Source organism: Schistocerca americana, chromosome 2 (assembly GCF_021461395.2).
Source record: "Schistocerca americana isolate TAMUIC-IGC-003095 chromosome 2, iqSchAmer2.1, whole genome shotgun sequence".
Lineage (NCBI taxonomy): Eukaryota > Metazoa > Arthropoda > Insecta > Orthoptera > Acrididae > Schistocerca > Schistocerca americana.
This window is the reverse complement of record NC_060120.1, coordinates 87792894-87820638: the sequence shown is the minus strand read 5'-3', so window position 1 is coordinate 87820638 and position 27745 is coordinate 87792894. Positions and strand designations below refer to the sequence as shown.

The 27745-nt window shown below is 52.0% G+C and overlaps 1 protein-coding gene across 1 annotated transcript in view; it reads left to right on the top strand.

Annotated features, from left to right (window-relative positions):
- Window positions 1-27745, top strand: part of LOC124593802 (circumsporozoite protein-like) — a 175208-nt gene that overhangs the window by 136681 nt on the left and 10782 nt on the right. The window contains exon 2 of the mRNA XM_047132150.1: window positions 15733-16467. Coding sequence (XP_046988106.1) covers window positions 15733-16467 — 735 coding nt within the window. The remainder of the gene's footprint in view (window positions 1-15732; window positions 16468-27745) is intronic.

The window sequence follows — 27745 nt, the reverse complement described above, 5'->3', positions numbered from 1 at the left end:
AAAGGGAAAAACGTGAAAGGGCAGGCTCGTTGTCATTAGTAAAAACTAATGAGGGAAGTCGGCAAGAGAACGAACCCAACACTATGCTGAAGCAGCATAGGCAAGACCACCTGTGACTTAAAAGGTACAACTGCTATAATGCAGAAAGTACGTATGGGAATAGAAAGACTAACCAAGCCTTAAAAAGAAGGGGTAAGAACAGAGTAAAAGGGGAAGAAAAGAAGATTCCGGTCAGGGAGGTGAATCGGGAATCTCTGAACACTGCCTACAGTGGGAGACACCCAAACACTCACCGCCCTGCCCCAACACCAGAGAGAGATTAAAAACTTTAAAACTGAGAATAAAAACCACTCTCCCGGAGGAAACCGAGAATCAGAGAGACCATCCAGAAATCGTCAGCCAAAATCAAAGGTTAAGTGTGGGGGAGTCTGTATTTAGCACGCAGAGCCAAAAGAAGGGGGCATTCAACCAAAATGTGGGCCACTGACTGGAAGGCTCCACAACCACATAGCGGGGGTGGCTCATCACGCAAAAGAAAACCATGGGTCAGCCTGGTATGGCCAATGTGGAGACGACACAGTGTGGTCGAGTCCTTGCAGGAGAGGCGAAATGAAGAACGCCATGGGCCTGGTGTCACCTTAATTGCATGGAGTTTATTAGACAGTGGAGTAGCCTCCCAAGAATTGGCCCATGACTGTGCAAAGTGGGATTTGATGTGAAGCCGTAAATCCGCAGCAGGAGGGGTTACAGAAAACGGGGGGTAAGTAACTGCTCCCCCAGCCAAACGATCAGCGAGCTCATTACACAGGATACCCACATGGCCAGGGACCCAAGGGAAGTCAATGGAACAAGCAGCACGGTGAAGATCAGCGAGATGGTCATGGATGGCAGAGACCAAGGGATGGCGCGAAAAACACCGGTCAATAGCAAGAAGGCCACTCATCGAGTCTGTACATAACAAAACGCGGTTGTGTTGGGATTGTTTAATAAAGGTAAGGGCCCGGGAAATTGCCATTAATTCCGCAGTAAACACCCCACATGTGGGTGGCAGCACATGATTTTCCGTTCCAACAAAGGACGTGAAGGCATACCCAACATGATCAGCAGATTTAGAGCCATCAGTGTAAAAAACAACAGCATCCCGAAAATCCTATAAAATTTGGCGGAAAAAGGAACGGAATACCACCAGGGGGATGGAATCTTTCGGACCGCGGCGGAGATCCATCCGAAATCGAGGCAGAGGAACTAACCAAGGAGGGGTGGAGGGGAGGGAGCGTGGAAGACAGGACAAAGAAGGAAGCTGAAAATCACGGGTAAGAGACGCAAGGCGCAGCCCAACCGGTAAACCCGCCCGAGGGCGGGAGTCGGGCGGGCGACGTCCATGGTCTGGGAACAGGATAGAATAGGAAGGATGAGTGGGAGAAGAACGGATAGTGAGGGCATAAGACACCAGAAGCTGGGACCGCCGAACAGAAAGGGGGGGGGGGGGATCCCAGCTTCAACCAGTAGACTATCAACAGGGCTAGTAGGAAAGGCACCAGCGGCCAAACGGATACCACGATGGTGGACTGGATCCAGCACGTGCAGTGTGGAAGGAGCAGCTGAACCATAAACTTGACAACCATAGTCCAGACGTGACAGAACTAGAGCACGATAAAGACGGAGGAGGAGGGAGCTGTCCGCACCCCAAGAAAAGTGGGCAAGGAAGCGACGGACATTGAGTGTATGGAAACATCCTACCTTCAGGAGTCTGATATGGGGCAGCCTAGTGAGCTTGTTGTCGAAAAGAAGACCCAGGAAACGAAACTGTGGGACCATAGGCAATCTTTGTGCAGCGAGATAGAGCTCTGGATCAGGGTGGACTGTAGTACGGCGACAGGAGTGGACCACCCGCGATTTTAAAGGAGCCACCTGGAGCTGCCGTTCTGCAGATGGCATCGAGGAGGAACTAACGCAAATGCAGAAATCATCCACATACAGGGCAGGGGCGACCAAGGGACCGACACAGGCCACAAGTCCATCGATAGCAATGAGGGAAAGCAGGACACTCAAGACAGAACCCTGTGGGATGCCCGTCTCCTGGGTCCGTGGAGAACTAAAAGCAGTACCAACTCGAACTCTGAATTACCGATGGATCAGGAACTGGCGGATAAAAACCGGGAGTGGGCCCTGAAGACCCCACTGATGAAGGGTTAGTAAGATGTGATGGCGCCAGGCCGTGTCATATGCCTTGCGAAGGTCAAAAAACACTGCAACCAAATGGCAGCGCTGGGAAAAAGCCTGCCGAACTGCGGATTCCAAGCGAAGTAAATGATCGATTGGAGATCGTCCCTCTCGAAAGCCACACTGGTAAGGGGACAATAGATCCCGAGATTCGAGGACCCAAGTGAACCGACGGGCTACCAGTCATTCAAGTAACTTACAAACAACATTGGTCAAACTAATTGGCCGATAGCTGTCAAAAGATAGGGGGTTCTTACCAGGCTTAAGGACAGGAACCACAATGCTATCCCTCCACTGAGAAGGGAAGTCACCCTGGAGCCAGATACGGTTAAACACCCGAAGAAGATGGTGCCGTTGTGGAGCACTGAGATGTTGAAGCAGTTGGTTATGAATGGAATATGGGCCAGGGGCCGTATCATGAGAAGAAGATAGAGCAGAAAGAAATTCCCAGTCAGTAAAAGGTTCGTTGTAAGATTCTGACTCACAAGTGGTGAAACATAAGGTGAGAGCTTCAGCCTGCTGTTTTTGATGAAGGAAAGCAGCTGGATAGGAGGCTGACGTTGATGCCACTGCAAAATGGGTCGCAAGATGTTCTGCAAGAACTAATGGGTCCGTACAAATGCCATCTGGGATATGAAGGCCAGGGAGGGTGGACTGCCGATGGCAACCTTGGAGAGAGCGAAGTGTAACCCATAACCGTGACAGAGGGATAGTGGAACCAAGGGAAGAAACGAATCGTTCCCAACATATCCGCTTGCTCTGTTTGATTAAATAACGGGATTTAGCACGTAGGCGTTTAAAGGTGGTAAGGCTGGCTACGGATAGGTGCCTCTTAAAGTGTTGCAAAGCTCGACGGCGATTACGGATGGCAATGGCAATGGCTGTACTCCACCACGGGACTTGCGGCGACGAAATTGTCCAGATGAGCGCGGGACAGCAAGGTTAGCAGCGCGAACAATCGCGTCAGACACGTCACGTAGGACGTCATCAATACAACCCGACAAAAAGGGAGAAAACTCGACCTGTGCAGTGTATAGAGGCCAATCGGCGCGGTGGAAAGACCAACGAGGTAACCTGTTCATCGGGGAGCGGGAAGGGAGCGTGATAATCAACGGGAAATGGTCACTATCACAAAGCTCGTCGTGTGGCGACCAGTGTAATGAAGGGACGAGAGAGGGAGAAGAAAGAAAGATCAATGGCAGAAAAGGTACCATGACCAGCACTGAAATGAGTAGGGGAGCCATCATTAAGAAGGCACAAGTCGTGGTCTGCAATAAATTGGTCTTCAAGAAGACCTCGTCTAGATGGAAAGGCACTGCCCCACAAAGGATGATGAGCATTAAAATCCCCAAGGAGGAGGAAGGGAGGAGGAAGTTGCTGAAGAAGGGTGGTTAAGGCAGCAGGTGTAAGAGTCCTGTCAGGAGGGAGATAAAGATTGCAAACTGTGACTGCAGAGTCTAAGTAGACCCTAACAGCAACCGCTTCCAATGTAGTTTGGAGAGGAATCCACTTGTCTGTACGGACCAACGTACAAACGCCACCAGAAGCTCGCAAGGGTCCGACCCGATTTCGACAGAAAACACGGAACCCACGGAGGGTCGGTGAGTGAGCATCAGTAAAATGAGATTCCTGGAGAACCACACAAGCTGCAGAGTACGACGAAAGAAGGGATTTCAATTCCGGAAGGTGACAATAGTAGCCACTACAATTCCATTGGAGAACCACAGAACGATGGTTTAAATGAGGGCTGAACACGCTAAATCCAGTCATACCGCCGGGTCCCCACCCGTCACCGACAAGGAGAAGGCGACATCCATAAACGACAGGTCAGAATCCGGTTGTGAAGTCGGGGAAGGGACCTCCGGTGACACCAGAGGCTCTTTGTCCCGGGACTTATGGGGCCATGGAAAGTCCATCATGATCGTAGGTGCAGATGGGGACGCACTATGGGCGTAACTTGTGCAACCCATCAGGCGTTTAGGCCCAATTTGATGAATAGTGGGTATGGTTACAACGCCGTTACAATGCTGAGTACCAAGGTCTTAGTGCACGGAGGACCAGTGATACACCACATAAGGTGTCCTTAAGCAAAAGGCTCGTACTTCTGAAGAATTTTGAAAAATGGAGGTCAAACCCCAAGGGGGACCATTACATGGAAGGCCGAAACGGTTGAAACTCCTTTTAGTCGCATCTTACGACAGGCAGGAAAACCTCGGGCCTATTCTTACCCCGGACCCGCAGGCGGAGTGGGAGGGTGTTGCTCCAGAGGTAGGTGGCGCTGTAGCAACAGGGTGGTTAGAGCCCCCCCCCCCCCCCCCCGCAGGCAAGGGGGCAGGAGGAGTTGTACTGCTCGTTGATCTGGCCTGAATTCTCGCTCGGAACTGATGGGGCCAGCACAGTTGTTGCAGCGGCGTGGGGACATGTCATTCTCACAGGATGTAGTCGGTCATATTTCCTTTTGGCGTCAGTATAGGTCAGTCGGTCCAGGGTCTTATATTCCATGATTTTGCGCTCTTTCTGGAAGATCCTGCAGTCTGGCGAGCAAGGTGAATGAGGCTCTCCACAGTTGACGCTAATGGGAGGCAGGGCACATGGAGTATTGGGTGAGATGGGCGTCCGCAATCTCGACATGTGAGGCTGGAAGTACAGCGGGCGCATTTTGGAGAAGCTTTCCACCTCCCCAAACTTGTCCTCTTAATTCTCTACAAAGAACTGAGGATTTGTGGGCATGAGAGACTCCCCACCATATCTCGTACAAACTAGGAACTCGGGCTCTGGTACAGACGAGATACCTGGGCAAATACGATTCACTTCCATTCATTGCATTTCATTCCTCCCATGGTGTGGCCAGGGAGGGGAACGTATTCGGATCGTATTTGTGAGCGTTAAATTGAGCCCAAGAATGCTTAGACACTGCTGGCCACAAGCGAGAAATAATGTACCACGCTTAATTGCGGGTTATCCACCCTTACGCAACCCACTCCAACCAATGGCCCTCCCAACGGTGCCACCCAGCCTCAGCAACGACCACCTGGCATGATGGCCTTTGCCGGGAGTCCCAATGCCCCAGGTAGACAGACATCTACATCTTGGCATACGTGGGAAGTTAACGGAACGGGCATCAGCAGAGTGATCCCTGTATTGTCAGTGGGGCTAAAACCAACAGGGTGCATGGCGGCCCCACCACAACGGACTGGTTACTGTGCTTGGTATCAGGTGACAAAAAGTTCATGTTCGTCGTCAGTGCAGAAAGCGGCACTGCACATCGCATGGCGGAAAATGTACACAGGAACGTATCCATGTCCTAGAGATGGAGAGCAGGGGGCACTTTTTTTGTTTTAGGGCGCAAAACTGCTATGGTTATTAGCACCCGGTCTGTGACTCAGGAAACGGTAAAAAACGAAAATGGAAACCAGCAGCAATGGGAACGAAACTCAAAAAGTTGGAGAAACTAAAAACAGAAGGAAACCTTAAAAATCCACTACAGAAAGGAGTTGGTTGTCCCCAAAAAAGAGCTTCAAATGACTGACGTCATCTCACTGGCACTAATAAACTCGAGAACGCGATCGGCCGAGCGCGTGTTATCTGCTAAAATGGACGATATATCAGGCGACAGCCTTAGACGGGCGCGTAACGGAGTAAAATAGGGGCACTCAATTAAAACGTGTCTTACCGTCCACAGCTGAGAGCAGTGGGGACAGAGTGGGGGAGGATCGCCGCTTAAAAGATGTCGATGGCTAAAAAGACAGTGCCCTATCCGGAGTCTAGTTAAAATTACTTCCTCCCGACTACCCGTTCGGGAGGAAGAGATCCAAGCACAAGGAAGAGCTTTAACGTACCGCAATTTATTATGGGGAAGTGTCGACCAATGTGCGTGCCATAAAAGAACAACACGACGACATGGAACGCTCCGTAGATCGGCGAAGGGAATCGATCGAATATCTGGCCGAAGAAGAGAGACTGCAGCTTTGGCCGCTGTATCGGCCGCCTCATTTCCACAGATACCAACGTGTCCCGGGAGCCAGAGGAACGCCACCAAGACGCGCCCCAGGTGGAGCAAGCGCAGGCAGTCCTGAATCCGGTGGACCATAGGGTGCACAGGATAAAGAGCTTGGAGGCTGAGGAGAGAGCCGAGAGAATCTGAGCAGATAACGTACTGTATCCGATGATGGCGCCGGACGTAGTGGACAGCCTGGAGAATAGCGTAAAGCTCCGCAGTATAAACCGAACACTGGTCGGGAAGCCGAAAGTGATTTGGGGTGTCACCTACAATATAGGCACTCCCTACACCTAACGATGTTTTCGAGCCGTCGGTGTAAATAAATGTGGCGTCCGTCATTTGTGCACAATGTGCAGCAAATGCCCGACGATAAACAAGTGAAGGGGTACCATCCTTGGGATATCGACAAACGTCACGGAGCAGGCAGATCCGGGGGCGGAGCCAAGTTGTCAAGAAGGTTTTAGGAAAGCGGTAGGAAAAAGAATGGAGCTGTTGACGGAAGCGGACTCCCGGTGGCAGTAGGAGGAGGGACGGCCTGCATACCCTACATCAAACGAGGCGTCGAAAAATTGGTCATGGGCTGGATTAGCAGGCATGGAAGACATGGCTAGCATAACGACTCAGAAGGACAGCTCGCCGATTGGACAGCGGAGGTTCAGCAGTCTCAGCATAAAGGCTTTCCACAGGGCTGGTGTAAAAAGCTCCAGACACTAAACGTAATACACGGAGGTGGATAGAGTCGAGTCGCCGAAGACTAGACGGCCGAGCAGAGGAGTAGACTATGCTTCAATAGTCCAATTTCGAGCGCACTAAGGCGCGATAGAGGCGGAGAAGGACCACTCGGTCCGCTCCCCACGAGGTACCATTCAGGACACGGAGGGTGTTGAGGGATCACAAACATCGAGCCGAAAGATAGGAAACGTGGGAGAACCAGCACAGTTTTCTGTCAAACGTAAGACCCAAGAATTTAGCGACGTCTGAAAACGGAAGGTTGACAGGACCTAGATGTAAGGGGGGCGGAAGAAACTCCTTACGTCTCCAAAAATTAACACAAACGGTCTTACTGAGTGAGAAACGGAAGCCGGTTTCGATGCTCCAGGCGTGGAGGCGATCGAGACATCCTTGAATACGTCGTTCAAGAAGGCTGGTCCGTTCAGAGATGATGTAGATCGCAAAATCGTCCACAAAGAGGGAGCCCGAGACATCAGGAAGGAGACGATGTATAATTGGATTTATGGCAATGGCAAACAGTACAACACTCAGCACGGAGCCCTGGGGTACCCCGTTTTCTTGGGAGAAAGTACGAGAGAGAGTAGTGTTCGCCCGCATCCTAAATGTGCGTTCTGCCATAAATTCGCGAAGAAAAAGGGGCAGCCGACCTCGAAAGCCCCAAGAGAACAGCGTGCGGAGGATGCCTGTCCTCTAACAGGTTACGTATGCTCTCTCCAGAGCAAAAAATATTGCTACTGTTTGGCGTTTCCGGAGAAAATTGTTCATGATATAAGTGGAGAGAGCAACAAGATGGTTAACTGCAGAACGATGCTTTCGGAATCCGCATTGGGCAGGTGTTAGACTGCGGGATTCCAGCCACCACGCTAAACGGTAAGTCACCATACGCTCCAAAACCGTAGAGGCACTACTCGTGAGAGAAATAGGGCAATAGCTAGAGGGGAGATGTTTGTCCTTTCCAGGTTTCGGAACAGGAACGACGATAACTTCCCGCCATCGTCTGGGAAAAGTACTGTCGGTCCAAATTCGATTATAAAGGCGAAGGATTTTTTTTTTGTGGTTTTAGGGCGCACAACTTCAATGGTCATTAGCGCCCTGACTACGTTAAGAATGCACCGCGAGGCACAAGTTTAAAACAACAGCTAAAAGGGAAAACATGATAAAAGACAGACTGACAGGCATAGCATTAAAAAACAGCATCATCAAATGTCCTTAGAGAGGTTTGTCAAATTGATAAAACGAAGAACGCGAGCAGCTGCTCGTGGGTCATCCGCTAAAATGGCATTTAGAGTGCATGGCAGGTTAAGATCTAGACGCAGTATGTTAAAATCCGGACAGGACATTAAAATGTGGCGGACCGTCAGCAATTGCCCACATGGGCAGAACGGCGCCGGCGCACCCGTCAGCAGATGGCGATGGCTGAACCGGCAGTGTCCAATGCGTAACCGGGCCAAAACGACCTCCTCCCACCGAGAAGGGCGGGAGGAGGACGTCCAAGCCGCGGGAAGAGGTTTCAAGGCCCGAAGGTGGTTGTCTGTAAGTGCAGCCCAATCGGCATGCCACAGCGATAAAATGCGCCGACAAATTACCCCGCTACAATCCGACGAAGGGACACAACAAGAAGCTGTCCGGGGCTTTTTTGGTTCAAATGGCTCTGAGCACTATGGGACTCAACTGCTGAGGTCATTAGTCCCCTAGAACTTAGAACTAGTTAAACCTAACTAACCCAAGGACATCACAAACATCCATGCCCGAGGCAGGATTCGAACCTGCGACCGTAGCGATCTTGCGGTTCCAGACTGCAGCGCCTTTAACCGCACGGCCACTTCGGCCGGCGCTGTCCGGGGCTGGAGGACCGTAGCCTTGGCCGCGGCATCTGCAGCTTCGTTCCCAGGGATACCGACGTGGCCAGGGACCCACAAAGCTAACCGGAGAACCGACGTCCACCAGCTGCTGAAGAGAGCGTTGGATCCGGTGCACGAAAGGGTAAACCGGATACAGATCACTGAGGCTCTGGAGTGCGCTCAGGGAATCGGAGCAGATGACGTAAGCAGAATGTCGGTGGCGGGAGATGTAAAGAACGGCCTAGTAGAGGGCAAAGAGCTCAGCTGTGAAGACCGAACAATGGCCATGGAGCCGGTATTTGAAACTTTCTGCCCTGACAATAAAAGAACACCCGAACCCGTCATTGGTCTTTGGGCCATCTGTATAAATGACGGTCATATTGATGAACTTCGAACGAAGTTCAACAAAGCGGGAGTGGTAGACCGAACCGGGGGTAACCTATTTTGGGAGCGAGCCGAGGTCAAGGTGAACGCGGACCTGAGCCTGGAGCCAAGGTGGCGTGTGGCTCTCGCCCACTCGAAAGGTTGCAGGGAGTGAAAAATTAAGGTGTTGAAGGAGGCGACGAAAGCGAACTCCATGGGGTAGCAGAGCAGAGACATACAACCTGTATTGACGGTCGAGAGAGTCGTCAAAAAAGGAACGATAAGACGGGTGGTCGGGCATTGACAGTAGCCGACAGGCATACCGACAAAGCAGTATATCGCGCCGGTATGTGAGTGGCAATTCGCCAGCGTCAGCATGAAGACACTCTACGGGACTAGTATAAAACGCTCCGATCGCAAGTTAGAAACCCCGATGTTGTATGGAGTTGAGGCGGGATGGATGGCCGTGCAGAGGAGTATACGAAGCTCCCATAATCCAGCTTGGAGCGGACGATCGACCGATATAGACGAAGTAGGACGGTTCGATCCGCTCCCCACGACATACCACTGAGAACACGGAGGACATTTAAAGAACGGGTACAACAGGCACCCAAATTGGACTCATGTGGAGACCAGCTAAGTTTCCTGTCGAATGTAAGACCTAAAAATTTTGTTGTCTCCACGATTGGTAGAGCAACGGGACCGAGTCGTAAGGACGGTGGGAGAAACTCTTTGTAGCGCCAGAAGTTAATACAGACCGTCTTCTCGGCAGAAAAACGAAAGCCATTGGCGACACTCCAGGAGTAAAGACGGTCACGAGAACGCTGAAGACAGCGCTCCAGGACACGTGCACACTGCGCGCTGCAATAGATGGTAAAATCGTCCACGAAAACGAGCCTGATACATCAGCTGGGAGACAATCCATTATTGGATTGATCGCTATGGCGAAGAGAGCGACGCTCAAAACTGAGCACTGTGTCACCCCATTCTCCTGGTGAAAGGTGTGACAGGACAGAACCCACACGTACCCTGAACTGTCGATCCATTAAAAAGGAACGAATAAAAAGAGGGAGGCGACCGCGAAGACCCCATGCATACATGGTGCGGAAAATGCCCGCCCTCCAACAGGTGTCTTAAGCCTTCTCCAAATCAAAGAACACAGCCGCGGTCGGGCGCTTCCGCAAGAAGTTATTCATAATGAAGGTCGACAAGGTAACCAGATGGTCAACAGCAGAGCGGCGCCTACGAAATCCACATTGTACATTGGTAAGTAGGCGTCGAGACTCGAGCAGCCAAACCAATCGAGAGTTAACCATTCGCTCCATCACTTTACAGACACAGCTGGTAAGCGAGATAGGTCGATAACTGGAAGGCAAGTGCTTGTCCTTCCCCGGCTTAGGAATCGGGACAACAATAGACTCGCGCCAGCACGCGGGAACATGTCCCTCAATCCAGATGCGATTGTATGTACGAAGAAGAAAACCTTTACCCGCAGGAGAAAGGTTCTTCAGCATCTGAATATCAATAGAATCTGGCCCTGGAGCAGAGGACCGTGATCGGCCAAGTGCGTTTTCGAGTTCCCGCATGGTGAATGGGGCATTATAACTTTCACAATTCGAGGAGCGGAAGTTAGGTGGCCTAGCCTCCTCTGCCTGTTTGCGGGGGAGGAAGGCAGGGTGGTAATGAGCGGAGCTCGAAACCTCGGCGAAAAAGCGGCCGAAGGCATTGGAGACAGCCTCAGGGGCCACAAGGACGTCATTCGCGACCTTCAAGCCAGAAACTGGTGAGTGGACCTTAGTGCCAGATAGCCGGCGCAGGCTACCCCAGACAACAGAAGAAGGAGTAAAACTGTTGAAGGTGCTTGTGAAAGCAGCCCAGCTGGCTTTCTTGCTTTCTTTGATAATACGACGACACTGAGCACGTAATCGTTTATAATTGATACAATTCGCCACTGTAGGGTGGCGTTTAAATGTGCGTAAAGCACGTCGACGAGCACGTAAAGCGTCTCTACATGCTGCGGTCCACCAGGGGACCGGTACGCGACGTGGAGAAGAAGGAGGGTGAGGGATGGAATATTCAGCAGCAGCGAGAATGACTTCCGTGAGGTGTGCGACCTGACGATCGCAGCTTGTAAAGGTTTGACCTGAAAGGTCGCCCTGGAAGAGAAGAGCCCCCAGTCTGCCTTGGAGATGGTCCAATTAGAGAAGCACGGAGAGGGGGTATGCTGCAGGAGATGGATAACACACGGGAAGTGGTCGCTCGAATATGTATCAGAACGTGCATACCACTCAAACCGGCGTGCAAGTTGGGGAGTACATATAGAGAGGTCTAAATGGGAATAGGTGTGAGATGTGTCCGAAGGAAAAGTAGGGGCGCCAGTATTGAGGCAGACAAGATCGAGCTGGTTGAAAAGGTCGGCTAACAAGGAGCCCCTCGGGCAGGATGCTGGAGAGCCCCAAAGGGGATGGTGGGCATTGAAGTCTCCAGTTAACAAAAATGGTGCAGGTAGCTGAGCAATAAGGTGCATCACGTCTGCCCTGGTAACGGCAGATGACGATGGAGTGTAAACGGTACAAAAGGAAATCGTAAAAGTGGGGAGAGTAATGCGGATGGCAACTGCCTGCAGGCCGGTGTGCAACGTGATGGGATCGTAGTAAATATCATCCCGGACCAGCAACATAACCCCTCCATGAGCTGGGATACCTACCACAGGGGGTAGGTCAAAACGCACAGGTGTAGTGTGCCAAGGCAATTTGATCGCATGGGCGTAGCTTCGTTTCCTGGAGGGCTACGACGAGCGGTCGGTGCAAGCGGAGCAGCAACTTCAAGTCCTCTCGGTTGGAGCGAATGCTGCGAATATTCCAGTGAATAAGTGCCATCGTAAGAAAAGGAAGATGAGAGAAGTGGTCACCTCGAAGGCCGCTTAGGGCCTGGCTTCGAGCGAGCACTGCCGCCGCTATCAGTAGGCGGACAGTCATCGTCCATTGGGTCTATAGGGTCATCGGCCATCTCGGGAGGATGGCCGGGAGGGGGAGCTTCCTCCGCCAGTGAACGGCCAGATGTACGGCTACCAGCGGTGCGGCCAGGCGAAACGGATGACGGCCTGGGGCGGCAACCGCTGGGTGGCGCAGGAGAAGAAATGCGCCGTGGCGGAGAAGGAGAACTGTGCTTCCTATGCGCCTTTTTGGAAGGACGTGTAGTGGAAGGACCGGTCGAAGGCTGGGAGGTCGAGGTACGGAGGAAGTCTGCACGGGATGGTTCCTTCTTGAAGGCCCGTGCATCTGACTTCGATGTCTTCGTCTTAGCAGAAGCTGATGAAGGTGCTCGTGTCTGTGGGGTGATGGGAGGAAGAGGAGACGTCGACCGCGCGATCTTAGCACTGGCCGAACGGACGACCGTGGTGCTGAAGGTCAGATCGCATGTCTGGGTTGCCACCTCCCTGGTAGTCCGAGGAGAGGCGAGGACAGTACTGTATTTCCCCGCTGGGAGCAGCGTGGGCTTCCTACTAACCAATAGCTTGCGAGCAGCCGAGGTGGACACTTTCTCTTTGACCCAAATTTCTTGGATACAGCGTTCTTCCTTATAGACAGGACAGTCGCGGGAGGATGCGGCATGGTCACCCTGACAGTTCACACAACGAGGAGACGGAGGTGGACAGTCACCCTCATGGGCATCCCTGCCACAAGTGACACATTTAGCCGCATTGGAACAAGACTGTCGAGTTTGATTGAAACGCTGACACTTGTAGCAGCGCGTAGGTGTCGGGACATAGGGGCGAACAGAAATAACCTCGTAGCCCGCCTTGATGCGCGATGGCAGCTTAACACTATCAAAGGTCAAGAAAAGTGTCCGGGTCGGTACAGGGTCATTGTTGACCTTTATCATGACCCTATGGACAGCCGTCACGCCCTGCTCAGCGAGGAAAGATTGAATCTCCTCGTTAGTCTGTAGCGACAACTGTACACATAATAATTTTTTTTCTTTATGAATTTAGATAAATTAATATAAGCAATGTTTTGAATTTCTTTTTCGATTCTTTTCGTGTCATGTTAAAGAGACTGTGAGCAACTTTTGAAATGAATATTATTATTTATGTCAGCTTTCAAATAATGTGGTAATCAAAGGGAAGTGTATTTAATGTTAAAGCTATTGTAAGATGTGAAAATTTTAATTTATACACTTGGTCCATACGTAGGTAATGCATTAGGATATGTGTAGTAGAAAACCTGTGGTGAATACCCTTCCTGCAGGGGAGCGGGAAAAGGTGGAGGCAGGCGAGGCGGGAAAACGCACACTGGCGCGGTTCGGCACAACGGGCACAGTATAACAGTGGGAGGCGAGCAACAGTCGGAAGTACACGTACTGTACCGAGGAGGCTACCCAGGAAAAGTGGATTCCATTGAGCCTCGGATGAACCGATTCCGACGACTACTTGGCATGGCTATATTCTGAGGCACAAAATTGGAAAGATTACGACGCTAAGAAGATGGAAAGTGCCGATGTTGTGTGAGCCTTAACCGTGCTTGTATGTGTGCCGTGCTGCCCGCTATCTCGCTGCCCGCCAACCGCCGCACCGGCTTGCACAGGTCAAACATTTATTTCATCTTTAGAAGTGTATCTGTGTGGACCAGTGTCGAAAATGTTTCTGACTGTTCAATAACAACGTGACTTTTACCAGAATTGCCTTAGCCATTACTGTTCCTGATCACTGACCTAGACAGGGTCCTTACCTCGTATTGTGCAACCCAAGTATCCTAAACTGAAAGTTTAATGTTAGTGTTAATGAAAATTATCAGCAGATTAATCTATGCCATAAAGGAATCTATAGTTCTGTGTGTTGTTGCAAATGTTGGTAAAGAACAAAAGTGTGACTAAATTGGAAGAGAGTTTTTTTTTAATTGAGTTAGCGATGTTATTTAATTAATTTGAGACAGAAATAATGACAGCTAAATTATTCAGAAGTAAGACAAAAGAGTAGTTATCCATAGATTGCTAATTTTGAGTGTTAATTTGCCTTCAGTACTTAATAGTTTCAGTTTAACGACCATAACAGTTTCAGGGCCCCCACTTTTCTCTGGTCCATTCGTTCAAACCTTGATGTGTACTGACCAGATTTGACCCGTAAAGCTAAGTTCTATATTAAACCTAAGTGTATAAGTGTTTTTCCATCATTAATAGTGATATTGTGTGTGTACTTTCAAGATTGTCGATGCTAGGGCAATCTATGCCCGATTTCAGTCTGCTCAACATACAAAATGCAGTTCGTAATAATCATTACTGTGTGGTGTTCTGTAAATTTAGCTCGTCCAAATTAGTACAAAGAGAGAGAACTTTAGTTCAGTGGATTTTTCTGGTTTCAAACTTTGCCATATAACGCATCATTACTACGTGTTACTATGATTGTACGTGCACCCACTTGTGCAAGGAAAAACTCACTCATTGCCTAAGTAGGCTGGCGACCGAATTATTAATTATAGGTGACATCTACTGTGTGTGCTTCTTGTCCATGCGAAAGAGTAATTATACTTTACATCTGCTTGATGAATCACTGTAGTTATTGACTGAATATAAGTCCGATCTTGCTTCTATTAGGTACACACGGTCAACTAACGTACTAAAATCCTTGTTTATAAGGTGAAGCCCGTGAACTTATTGCAGTACAGGCTTTATAGAGCTAACGTACACCCGAGTAGGGCGGTAGCGTTACAAGTCAATCCGTCGAGGGATAGACTACACCACGAGACGAATTCTAAGTTCGCTGAGCCTCCACGCGGACAGGGAACGTGTACAGGAGTGTGGCCCGAAGCAGTTTTTGTGCCTGAAAGGCGCTCTCAGTTTCTCGTAATTAGGTACCGTTACGCAACCTGGTACAAGATTTGACAGATCCGGCTATGGCATCTACGCCCTTCTGGATAACAAAAGGGTTGACAGAGGAAAAATCCTTTCCGTCCTCAGATCGAGAAACGACGAGGAACTGTGGGGCAGGCGGTAGTACTTTTGTCACTGATGGCGGGTCATGTTTCCGTTTTTGGGCAGAAGTCGAGAGAGATGGAGTGAAATCCATTGCGGAGGAATCCCCCATGATTGCCAGCGTCTCCGATGGCGCGCTCCTTCCTTGTGGGGACCCTCTCAGAGGGCACTCCCGCCTTAGGTGAATGTTTACACCTCAGGTCACACCTCCCGAGAAACAGACGGAGGGACCAATCGGCATGGTCAGAAGGTATCAGCTCAGGCAATCACCCCTCCCTGGGCCTGGCCTTACCAGGGGGTATGTGCGTGCCTTACATGTCTACCCAGGGCGGGGAATTACGCGTTACCCCGTCACCGGCTACGCGTGCGAATGCGTGGGTCGGCCTTCAGGCGCGCACAGGGAGGAAGGAAGAAGAGGAAAGAAAAGAGGGAGAGAGAGAGAGAGAGAGAGAGAGAGGACAGACTGTCTCAAACGCCGAGGCGGAGGCAAGGGGGCGGAGGCAAGGGGGCGGAGGCAAGGGGGCGGAGGCAAGGGGGCGGAGGCAAGGGGGCGGAGGCAAGGGGGCGGAGGCAAGGGGGCGGAGGCAAGGGGGCGGAGGCAAGGGGGCGGAGGCAAGGGGGCGGAGGCAAGGGGGCGGAGGCAAGGGGGCGGAGGCAAGGGGGCGGAGGCAAGGGGGCGGAGGCAAGGGGGCGGAGGCAAGGGGGCGGAGGCAAGGGGGCGGAGGCAAGGGGGCGGAGGCAAGGGGGCGGAGGCAAGGGGGCGGAGGCAAGGGGGCGGAGGCAAGGGGGCGGAGGCAAGGGGGCGGAGGCAAGGGGGCGGAGGCAAGGGGGCGGAGGCAAGGGGGCGGAGGCAAGGGGGCGGAGGCAAGGGGGCGGAGGCAAGGGGGCGGAGGCAAGGGGGCGGAGGCAAGGGGGCGGAGGCAAGGGGGCGGAGGCAAGGGGGCGGAGGCAAGGGGGCGGAGGCAAGGGGGCGGAGGCAAGGGGGCGGAGGCAAGGGGGCGGAGGCAAGGGGGCGGAGGCAAGGGGGCGGAGGCAAGGGGGCGGAGGCAAGGGGGCGGAGGCAAGGGGGCGGAGGCAAGGGGGCGGAGGCAAGGGGGCGGAGGCAAGGGGGCGGAGGCAAGGGGGCGGAGGCAAGGGGGCGGAGGCAAGGGGGCGGAGGCAAGGGGGCGGAGGCAAGGGGGCGGAGGCAAGGGGGCGGAGGCAAGGGGGCGGAGGCAAGGGGGCGGAGGCAAGGGGGCGGAGGCAAGGGGGCGGAGGCAAGGGGGCGGAGGCAAGGGGGCGGAGGCAAGGGGGCGGAGGCAAGGGGGCGGAGGCAAGAGAAGAAGGCAAGAGAAGAAGGCAAGAGAAGAAGGCAAGAGAAAGAGTAAGGAAGACAGTGAGGTGGAGAAGAGCAAAGAAAGGAACCAACCAAAGGAAGGAAGGAACGAGAAGTGAAAAAGGAAAATGACCGCAAAGAGAGGTCGTGGAACCGTCCGTCTCCGGACGCAGGCGCTAACGACCCCCTTGAGGGGGTGGGACTCCTTTTAGTCGCCTCTTACGACAGGCAGGAATACCTCGGGCCTATTCTAATCCCGTACCCGCAGGGGGGAAAGGCGAAGGAGGTTACGCAGACTATGGTATGATAAATGCAGCAACATTTGGACGTGGATACTATCCGGTCCTGGGGCGGAGGAGCGAGAAGAAGAGTGCATGTTGGAGTTCCCGCATGGAGGAAACAGTATTGTAGCTTTCGCGATTTTGAGAGGAGAAACCAAGAGGTCGCACTTCCGCTACACGTTTTTTCGGGAGAAACGCTGGCGGGTAATTTGAAGAGCTCGAAATTGCGACGGGGTCCACTAATGTGTCACGCGCGACAGTGAGCCCAGAGACTGGGGAGAAACTAGGCGGGCCCGAGAACCGTCGAGCCGACCCCAAACTTCCGAGGAGGGAGTGAAGGTGTTAAATGAGCTACTAAGAATTTCCAGCTTGCCTTCTTGCTATCGCGGATGACACCACGGCATCGCGCACGGAACTGCTTATAGCGGATACAGTTGGACAAAGTAGGATGGTGGCGGAAAACGCGGAGAGCACGTCGCCGCTCACGTAGTGCATCACGGCATGCCTCGTTCCACCAAGGAACTGGGGCTCACCGGGGCAATTCGGAGGTGCGTGGTATTGAACGTTCCGCAGCTGTAAGAATAACGTCGGTAATATGGGTGACCTCATCGTCGACGCTGGGAAAGTGACGGTCATCGAAAACGCTAGAGACGAAAAAAGTGTCCAATCAGCTTGGGCAAACTTCCAGCGTCGCGGGCGCAAATATGGCAGTTGAGGCTGCAGTATAAGGACACATGGAAGGTGATCACTCGAGTGTGTATCATCAAGGGCGAACCATTCGAAGTGCCGAGCTAGCGGAACAGTACCGACCGAAAGGTCCAAATGAGATAAATTTGTCGTGGAGGCTGAAAAAATGTAGGGACCCCAGTGTTGAGGCAAACTAGATCCGCTTGGTGGAAGACGTCTAGCAATAGTGAGCCACGTGGACAAGGATGTGGAGATCCCCAAAGCGGGTGGTGTTCATTGAAGTCCCCAACCAGCAAATAGGGGGGTGGAAGCTGACCAAGAAGATGAAGGAGATGAGCTCGTGCCATTGGTGTGGACGATGGAATGTATACAGTACAAAGAGAGAACATGTATCTGGAAAGGGAAAGACAGGCAGCGACAGCTTGGAAGGAAGTGTGTAAGGGGATTGGGTGATAATGGAGAGTATCATGGGGAACAATCATGAGCCCTCCATGTGCTGGGGTGCCTTCAACAGAGCGGAGATCCTATCAGACGGACTGAAAATGAGGGAGAACATAGCGGTCATGGGGACGCAGCTTTGTTTCCTGAAGACAGAAGATGACCGGCGAGTAGGATCGTAAGAGGATCGACAATTCATCCCGACTGGCTCGAATGCCGCGGATATTCCAGTGGATAATGGACATAGGATGAACAGAAAATGGAGGAATGTGACCAAGGTTGCTATCAACTCAACGACTGCTCAGAGCTTGCGACCGACAACATGGAATGGTATTCAGCCGAAGGCAGAAGATCCTGATCCATAGGTTGTTCAGGAGCAGCTCCTGCCACCAGCGATCGGCCGGTTGATCGCCCGCCAGCAGTGTGCCTTGGAGACACAGAAGACGGCCGAGGTTGATTTCCGCCAGGTGGTGCTGTAGATGGGACACGCCTTGGCGGAGAAGGAGAGGAACTGTGTTTCTTCGTAGCCTTCTTGGAGGTATGTTTAGATGAAGGAGGAACCGATGGTTGTGAAGTTGCAGTACGTAAAAACTCTTCACGAGAAAGCTCTTTTTTGGAAGACTTGGCGTCTGACTTTTGGGCTCGAGATTTAGCAGAACCCGACGAAGGGTGAGCCATAGAGTGGGCAGGCGAAAGTGGTGAGGTTGAACGGGCGATCTTTGCGCTGGCCGATCTGACGACCGTGGTACTAAATGTGAGGTCGCAAGTCTGCGTGGCCGCCTCCTTTGTTGGCCGAGGAGAAGCAAGGACAGTGCTGTATTTTCCTTTCTGAGGCACGGTGGGCTGTCGACTGGCGAGTAACTTTCGAGCAGCAAAGGTCGACACCTTTTCCTTCACTCGTATTTCCTGGATCAGCTTTTCGTCCTTAAAAACAGGGCAATCTCGAGAGGAAGCAGCGTGGTCACCCATACAGTTGATGCAGCGAGGGGATGGAGGTGGACAAGCACCCTCATGGGCATCCCGGCCACACGTAACACATTTGGCCGGATTGGAACAGGACTGGCTGGTGTGATTGAACCGCTGACATCGATAGCAACGCGTAGGGTTCGGGACATAAGGGCGAACGGAAATTATCTCATAGCCTGCTTTGATTTTTGATGGGAGTTGAACTTTGTCAAATGTCAAGAAGACAGTGCGGGTTGGAATGATGTTCGAGTCAACCCTTTTCATAACCCGATGAACAGCGGTGACGCCCTGGTCAGACAGGTAGTGCTGAATTTCTTCGTCAGACAATCCATCGAGGGAGCGTGTATAAACGACTCCACGCGAGGAATTTAATGTACGGTGCGGTTCCACCCGGACAGGGAAGGTGTGGAGCAGAGAAGTAAGCAGCAATTTTTGAGCCTGGAGGGCACTGTGTGTTTCCAACAACAGGGTGCCATTCCGTAGTCTGGAACAAGACTTTACAGGACCCGCAATTGCGTCGACACCTTTCTGAATAATGAAAGGGTTGACCGTGGAAAAGTCGTGACCCTCGTCAGACCGAGAAACAACAAGGAACTGTGGCAACGATGGAAGAACCGTCTGTGGCTGAGACTCAGTGAACTTACGTTTGTGAGCAGACATAGTGGAAGGTGAGGAAACCATTGCGGAGGAATCCCCCATGATTACCGGCGTCTCCGATGGCGCGCTCCTCCCTTGTGGGGGCCCTCACCGAGGGCACACCCGCCTTAGGTGATTGTTCACACCTCAGGTCACACCTCCCGACAAACGGACGGAGGGACCAATCGGCACTTTCGGAAGGTATCAGCTCGGGTAATCACCCCTCCCTGGGCCTGGCCTTTACCAGGGGGTACGTACGTGTCCTACCTGTCTACCCGGGGCGGGGAATTACGCGTTACCCCGTCACCGGCTACGCATGGAAGTGCGTGGGTCGGCCTTCAGACACGCACAGGGAGGAAGAAAGAGAAAGGGAAAGGAAAGAAGAGGGGGTCTCCAACGCCGCAGCGGAGAAAAGGGTAAAGAGAAGAGGTAAGGAAAGGAGAAGGACAAAGGAAGGAAGAAGACATACAAGCAAGGAAGAAGAAGAATGCGGTACATTTACAAGTGTCCGTCTCCGGACGTAGGCGCAAACCATACTCCCAGAGGGGGAGAAAGTGAAGGAAACAGCCAGAGGTGAGGGGGGGGGGGGGGGTGAAGACAGGGGATGGGGAAGGATGCGGAAAGGGAAGGTATGCAGCCCGGAAAGGAAGGAAGGCCACATTAGCTCGGGGCCCCGTGCTCGCTACGCACGTATCCACAAAAGAGTTGTGGATCCCCTGGGGGGATCCCCCATGATTGCCGGCGTCTCCGATGGCGCGCTCCTCCCTTGTGGGGGCCCCTCTCTGAGGGCACTCCCGCCTTAGGTGATTGTTCACACCTCAGGTCACACCTCCCGACAAACGGACGGAGGGACCAATCGGCACTTTCGGAAGGTATCAGCTCGGGTCATCACCCCTCCCTGGGCCTGGCCGTTACCACAGGGTACGTTCATGTCCTACCTGTCTACCCAGGGCGGGAAATTACGCGTTACCCCGTCACTGGCTACGCATGGAAATGCGTGGGTCGGCCTTCAGACGCGCACAGGGAGGAAAAAATAGAGGGGGGGAAAGGACAGAAGAGGGGTCTCAAACGCCGCAGTGGAGAAAAGGGCAAAGAGAAGAGGGAAGGAAAAGAGAAGGACAAAGGAAGGACGAACACTTGCAAGTATAGAAAGCAAGGAATCTGTAACAGTTTGGAGCGTCCGTCTCCGGACATAGGCACAAACCATACTCCCAGAGGGGGAGAAGGGGAAGGAAAGAGCCAGAGTTGAGGGGGGGGGGGCGAAGATGGGGGATGGGGAAGGATGCGGAAAGGGAAGGTATGCAGCCCGGTAAGGAAGGAGGGCCACATTAGCTCGGGGTCCCGTGCTCGCTACGCACGTATCCACAAAAGAGTTGTGGACCCCCTGGGGGGATAGTTGCTATCGTGATCCACCGACAATACCTCACAACATGCGTCAGCGCATTGTCATTGCATGCGTGAACATTACGGAAGGCGAACTATTTGCTGTTGAGAGGAATGCGTTACACGTATTGTCAAATGCATTGAGGCTGACGGACATCATTTTGAGCATTTATTGCATTAATGTGGTATTTACCGGTAATCACGCTGTAACAGCATGCGTTCTCAGAAATCGTAAGTTCATAAAGGTACATGTATCACATTGGAACAACCTAAGTAACATGTTCAAACGTACCTACGTTCTGTATTTTAATTTAAAAACGTACCTGTTACCATATGTTCATCGGAAATTGTGAGAGATATGTTACTTTTACAGCGCCATCTATCAAAAGGGGGAAAAGTGGTCCAACTAAAACATTCATATTTCTTAACGTACTACACGAATATGTAACAAAAATGAAGGCTCCTATTTAAATAAACGCCGTTGGTATCCGTTTGACCTATGGCAGCGCCATCTAGCTGGCCAACTGTAGCGCCACCTGGTTTCCCCCTTCAAGCTACACGAGTTTGGTTTTTTGTAGTTCTTCCGTTTGACGTTTATTTCGTGAGATATTTGGCCCGGTCACGATCAATGGTCGACCCTGTCTGTTCAACTTTCGTGTGCTCTAAGGACTGCAGTAAGGCTAGTGGACATCCTACACAGTGTCTCTGAATTATAGGAACTGACCACTTCTTCATGCTTCACCAACAATTTTAGACCGCCTTACACGCAGCAGCAATAAAAAGGCTACGCATTGTAGGATCTTCGTTTGAAGGACACTGATGGTCCACGATGAAGCTTCAAACCACGTACGAAACGTTTATTACTCATGTACCTTCAATGTTGCAAATTACCTACATGTTGATTTGTAAGACCCCAGTACCAGAACGGAGAAAGTTTAGTTGTTTCTGTCCATGTGCGATTCCATGTAATGTTATTGCACTTTGTTCAAAACTAATGCCCTGGGTCTAGTATGTCAAGTGTTTGATGATACGTACTGTAGAGAGTCCGCCTAACTTGGTGGAACACCGTTTAGCTGATTCTTACGGAGCAGGGAAGACTGTGTGAAATCACGTGGTCCTTCTCCTGTTTACGCACCTACGAAAGAGGGACGTGCGTGACCAGTCGGGCGATTTATCTTCCGTCACGCTGATACCCAGTATCTCTTGGGAATCCCCAACACAATTTATCCCGTGAGAGGAGCTGAACTCCAAAATAATCGAAGTTTTGCTCCCACACTGTTCCAGTGTGCCAGCACTCATTTAAGGACAGAAATACTTGGCGTCGCTTTCTTCGTGTATACCTTACACTCGTCGACGATGTGTTTTTGTTGGAAGAGTTCACCAGCGCTCAACGGTGAAGTTATTTAGGGTCGACAGAAGCGTCCGATACCATGCGTCGGCTAAGACCCGTGACGTAAGTGTGTTGTGTGTGACGTCAGGACGGCGCGGAGTTTGGTTTGTGAGTGTGGCGTGTTTGTAGATGTCGTGTTGTGGTTTGTTGTGCCCTCTGGTGGTATGTTGAGGGTTTTAGTTTGTTTGGTGTAATGGTCTCAGTTTGCTGTTGCTCATTACCGAGTATTGTTCGAGTGTGAAGTGGAATTCGTTTCAGTGAGTTAACAATTTTGTGGTTTTGTGTGAAGGTTAATTTAGTGTTGATCGCTGTACGTCGTGTGGTATTTCTATTAAATTTTATCGATTGTTTTGTGTTCAGGAATGGGTATGACAGACAAGATCAATCGCGCCAGTTTGAGGGCTATGACAGGGCACACCCCTTTCGAGCTCATTAAGTTTTTGCAGTTTTTCAGCTTAATTGCCGAGATTGTCAAATGCTGTGTTTGCCGTGAAGAAATGAAGTTGGCTGAAGTTCCGGCCTCTCGGACCAGGGACGGTTATATGTGGCGCTGTCGGAAAGACGACACTTTGCGTTCCATACGGCGCGGTACTTGGTTCGAGGAGTCTAGGTTGGGCATGCTCGAGATTGTACTGGTTACTTATTACTTTTGTTATAGATCCCTACAGAGTTTTTTCGCACATGAGACTGGTGTGAGAGAGGAGTGTGCTTGATTGGCATTCTTTTTGCCGTGAAGTGTGTTCCGATTTCAATAAGTACATGGGTAAGCTGGGGGCGCATGGGGTGGTTGTGGAGGTGAACGAGTCGCAGTTTGGGAAAAGGAAGTATAGGAGGGCTAAGTCTGTGGTTGGTCTCTGGGTGTGGGGGGGCCGTTGTTTGCGGGGGGGGGGGGGGGGTGTTCTGAATGTTTTTTAGGGTTGTGGAAGGGCGGTCTAATGCTGAATTAGTGGGGTTAATTGAGGAATATGTAGAGCCGGGGTCCACAATAGTTTCTGATCCATTTTCTTCGTAGAGGGGGTTGGGTGAGAGGCGATTCCATCATTTAGTAGTGAACCATAGCTTAGAGTTCAAAAATTATGAGACGGGGGCTTCTACCAACACAATAGAGATGATGTGGGGAGCAGTTAAGTCAGTTCTTGGGAGGGGAAGAGGCGCTCTTCCAACCTTCAGTCTCTTTTAGATGAGTACTGTTGGCAGAAGAGTGTCCCTAAGGGCTATTGTGTTGTTCGAGTTTTCTTAAGGGCTGTGAGTAAAATGTATAGGCCGAAAGTGGTTGGTTAGGGTGGTCTGGGTAGGTGGGTGGGTGGCTGCGGTTCAGGGTGGGGCGAGTTGTTTATTTCGTGCTAAAATGTGTTTTGTTTTTTTTTTTTTTTTTTGGTAGGGTTTAAGGGCGCTCAACTGCTGAGGTCATTAGCGCCCAGTCACTGGTGTTAGAGCACAAGGAACCTGCTAAAACTCAAGGGGATGGGGGGACATCAAAAGGACCTGACAAAGATGCAGATGAAATAAGTAAAAAGGTTAAATGTCTTTGGTCAAGCCAGTTAAAGTTATAAAACGCAGAAGACGAGCAGCTGCTCGAGCGTCATCAGCTAAAACATCCGGTAAGGTAGATGGCAGGGACAGGACAACACGAAATTGACTAAAACGGGGACACAACAATAAAACATGGCGCACCGTTAATGCCTGACCACAAGGGCACTGCGGGGCTGGGTCACCAGAGAGCAGGTAGCGGTGGCTAAACCGGCAATGCCCAATCCGCAACCTGGTCAGAAGGACCTCCTCGCGCCGAGATGGTCGGGAGGAAGTTGTCCAAGCAGTTGGGAGCGGTTTTACTGCCTGGAGCTTGTTTCCTTGGAGGGATGACCAAGCATCCCACCACAAGGACACAAGCCTCTTACATACATCCCCACAAACGTCAGATGACGGGACACAATGGGAGGCTGGCCGAGGCTGGAGGACTGCAGCCTTGGCTGCAGCATCCGCAGCCTCATTCCCAGGCACTCCTACATGTCCGGGGACCCACAGAAAGCTGACAGAACCGCCATTATCAGCGAAAGAATGGAGGGACTGCTGTATTCGTTGAATCAAGGGATGGACCGGATAGGGAGCCCCAAGGCTCTGAAGAGCACTGAGTGAGTCAGTGCAGAGGACATACGATGAATGGCGGTGGCGACGGGCAAACTGAATGGCCTGATGGAGAGCAAAAAGCTCGGCCGTAAAGCTGGAACATTGGTCAAGGAGCCGGTATTTAAAGGTGGCGGTCCCGACGACAAAGTCACAGCCGACACCATCGTCAGTTTTGGAGCCATCGGTGTAAATAAAGGTGTGACCAGCAAGTCGAGCACGAAGTTCGACAAACCATGAGCAATACACTGCAGCCGGAGTACCCTCCTTCGGGAGTGAGCTGAGGTCGAGATAAATACGAACCGGAGCCTGGAGCCAAGGTGGTGTCGGGCTCTCACCCTCTCTGAAGGTGGTAGGGAGGGCAAAATCCAATTGTCGAAGCAGGCGACGGAAGCGGACTCCGGGGGGCAGCAGGGCAGACACATACAACCCGTACTGACGGTCGAGAGAATCGGCGAAGAAGGACTGATAAGAGGGGTGTTCGGGCATAGACAACAGCCGGCAGGCATACCGACACAGCAGTATGTCGCGCCGGTAGGTCAATGGTAACTCGGCAGCTTCAGCGTAAAGACTCTCGACAGGACTAGTGTAGAAGGCTCCGGTCGCAAGACGTATCCCCCGATGGTGGATGGAGTTGAGCCGGCGTAAGAGGGATGGCCGAGCGGACGAGTAGACGAAGCTCCCATAATCCAGCTTCGATCGGACTATGGACCGATACAAGCGAAGCAGGACAGTGCGATCCGCTCCCCAAGATGAACCGCTAAGAACTCTGAGGACATTAAGGGAACGTGTACAATGGGCCGCCAAATAAGAGACATGTGGAGACCAACACAGTTTCCGGTCCAACGTGAGCCCTAGAAACTTAGTTGTGTCCACGAATGGGAGAACAACGGGACCGAGATGTAAGGATGGCGGAAGGAACGCTTTATATCGCCAAAAGTTGATACAAACCGTCTTCTCTTCAGAGAACCAGAAGCCATTTGCCACGCTCCATGAGTAGAGGCTGTCTAGACAACGCTGGAGGCAGCGCTCCAGGAGGCATGTTCTCTGGGCACTGCAGTAGATCGCGAAGTCATCGACAAAGAGAGAGCCTGAGACATTAGGTGGAATGCAATCCATAATTGGATTGATCGCGATGGCAAAAAGGGCTACGCTCAAGACGGAGCCCTGAGGCACTCCGTTCTCCTGGAGGAAGACTTCGGACAATACGGAACCCACACGTACCCTAAACTTTCGATCCGTTAAAAAGGAATCAATAAAAAGGGGCAGACGACCGCGTAGGCCCCACTAGTGCATAGTGCGGAGGATACCTCCTCTCCAACAGGTATCATAAGCCTTCTCCAAGTCGAAGAACACGGCTACCGTTTGGAGCCTTCGTAAAAAGTTGTTCATGATGAATGTCGACAAGGTCACAAGGTGGTCAACAGCGGAGCGGCGGCGACGAAAGCCGCATTGGACATTAGTAAGTAGTCGTCGAGATTCAAGAATCCAAACTAACCGAGCATTAACCATGCGCTCCATCACCTTACAGACACAGCTTGTAAGAGAAATGGGGCGGTAACTAGAAGGAAGGTGTCTATCCTTCCCGGGTTTGGGTATAGGAACAACAACGGCGTCACGCCAACGCATGGGGACCTGACCTTCGGTCCAGACGCGATTGTAGGTACGAAGAAGGAAGCTTTTGCCCGCCGGAGAAAGGTGTGCCAGCATCTGAACGTGAATGGCATCTGGCCCCGGAGCAGAGGACCGGGACAGTGCAAGCGCACGTACGAGTTCCCGCATAGTAAAGAGGGCATTGTAAGTTTCCAGATTCAGCGAGTGGAAGGAAGGTCGCCGAGCCTCGTCTGCCTCTTTCCTGGGAAGGAAGGCAGGATGGTAATGGGCGGAGCTTGAAACCTCCGCGAAAAAGCGGCCAAAGGCGTTGGAGACAGCCACAGGATCAACAAGGACCTCATTACCTGAGGTCAGGCCAGGTACTGAGGAGTGGGCCTTAATGCCCGACAGCCGGCGCAGGCTACCCCAAACAACGGAAGAGGGAGTAAAACTGGTAAAGGAGCTCGTGAAAGAGGCCCAGCAAGCTTTTTTGCTGTCTTTGATGACTCTACGGCATTGCGCTCGGAGTCGTTTGTATTCAATACAATTCGCCAACGTAGGATGGCGGCGAAAGGTGCGTAAAGCACGTCGTCGAGCACGGATGGCGTCCCTACAAGCCTCGTTCCACCAGGGGACGGAAACGCGACGTGAAGAAGAAGTAGTACGAGGTATGGAACGTTCGGCAGCATGGATAATAACAGCCGTGAGGTATTCGACCTGACTGTCACAACTGGGAAAATCGCGGTCCGGAAAGGTCGCCAGGGAGGAGTAAAGTCCCCAGTCAGCTTTCAGTATGTTCCAGCGCGAAGGACGTGGGGATGGGGTGTGGTGCAGGAGACGAACGACACACGGGAAGTGGTCGCTCGAATAGGTGTCAGAAAGGACATACCACTCGAACCGACGGGCAAGAGTGGTAGAACATATCGAGAGGTCCAAGTGGGAGTAGGTATGAGTAGAGTCCGAGAGGAAAGTCGGGGCGCCGGTATTGAGGCAGACAAGATTGAGATGGTTGAAGACATCCGCCAAGAGTGAGCCTCTTTGACAGGATGCAGGAGAGCCCCAAAGGGGATGATGGGCATTGAAGTCGCCAAACAATAAGAACGGCGGGGGAAGCTGATCGATCAGGTGCATCATGTCAGCCCGACTAACAGCAGATGACGGTGGAGTGTAGACGGTACAAACTGAAAAAGTAAAAGCAGAAAGAGTAATGCGGATAGCTATTGCTTGGAGTGGGGTGGTCAATGGGATGGGATGGTAATAGACATCGTCCCGAACGAGCAACATGACCCCACCATGAGCTGGGATACCGTCCACAGGGGCGAGGTCATACCGCTCCGAGTTATAGTGGGAAAAGGCAATACGGTCAGTCGGGCGCAACTTGGTTTCCTGGAGACCAAGGACGAGCGGACAGTGCAGGCGGAGAAGCAGTTGTAATTCCTCCCGATTAGATCGAATACCTTTTATGTTCCAATGAAACAACGCCATCGCTAGTCAAAAAGTTGGGGGAACGAGACGGGGAAGAGCTGGTCACCTCGATGGCCGTGGAGGGCCAGGTTGCGAGGCAACAACGCTACAACTGACGGCAGGCGGATCCGGTTCCATCGACTCGTCGCCAGCTGCGGCCGCTGTCCCTGATTGTGTAGGAGGGGCCGCATCATTTGCCGACAAAAGGCCGGCGGAACGCCTGGCAGCAGAGCGTCCCGGCGAAACTGAGGACGGCCGGGAGCAGCGACTCACGGATGAAGCGTCAGATGAAACGCGCCAGGGTGGAGAGGGGGATAGAGATTTCTTCTTGGAGGCCTT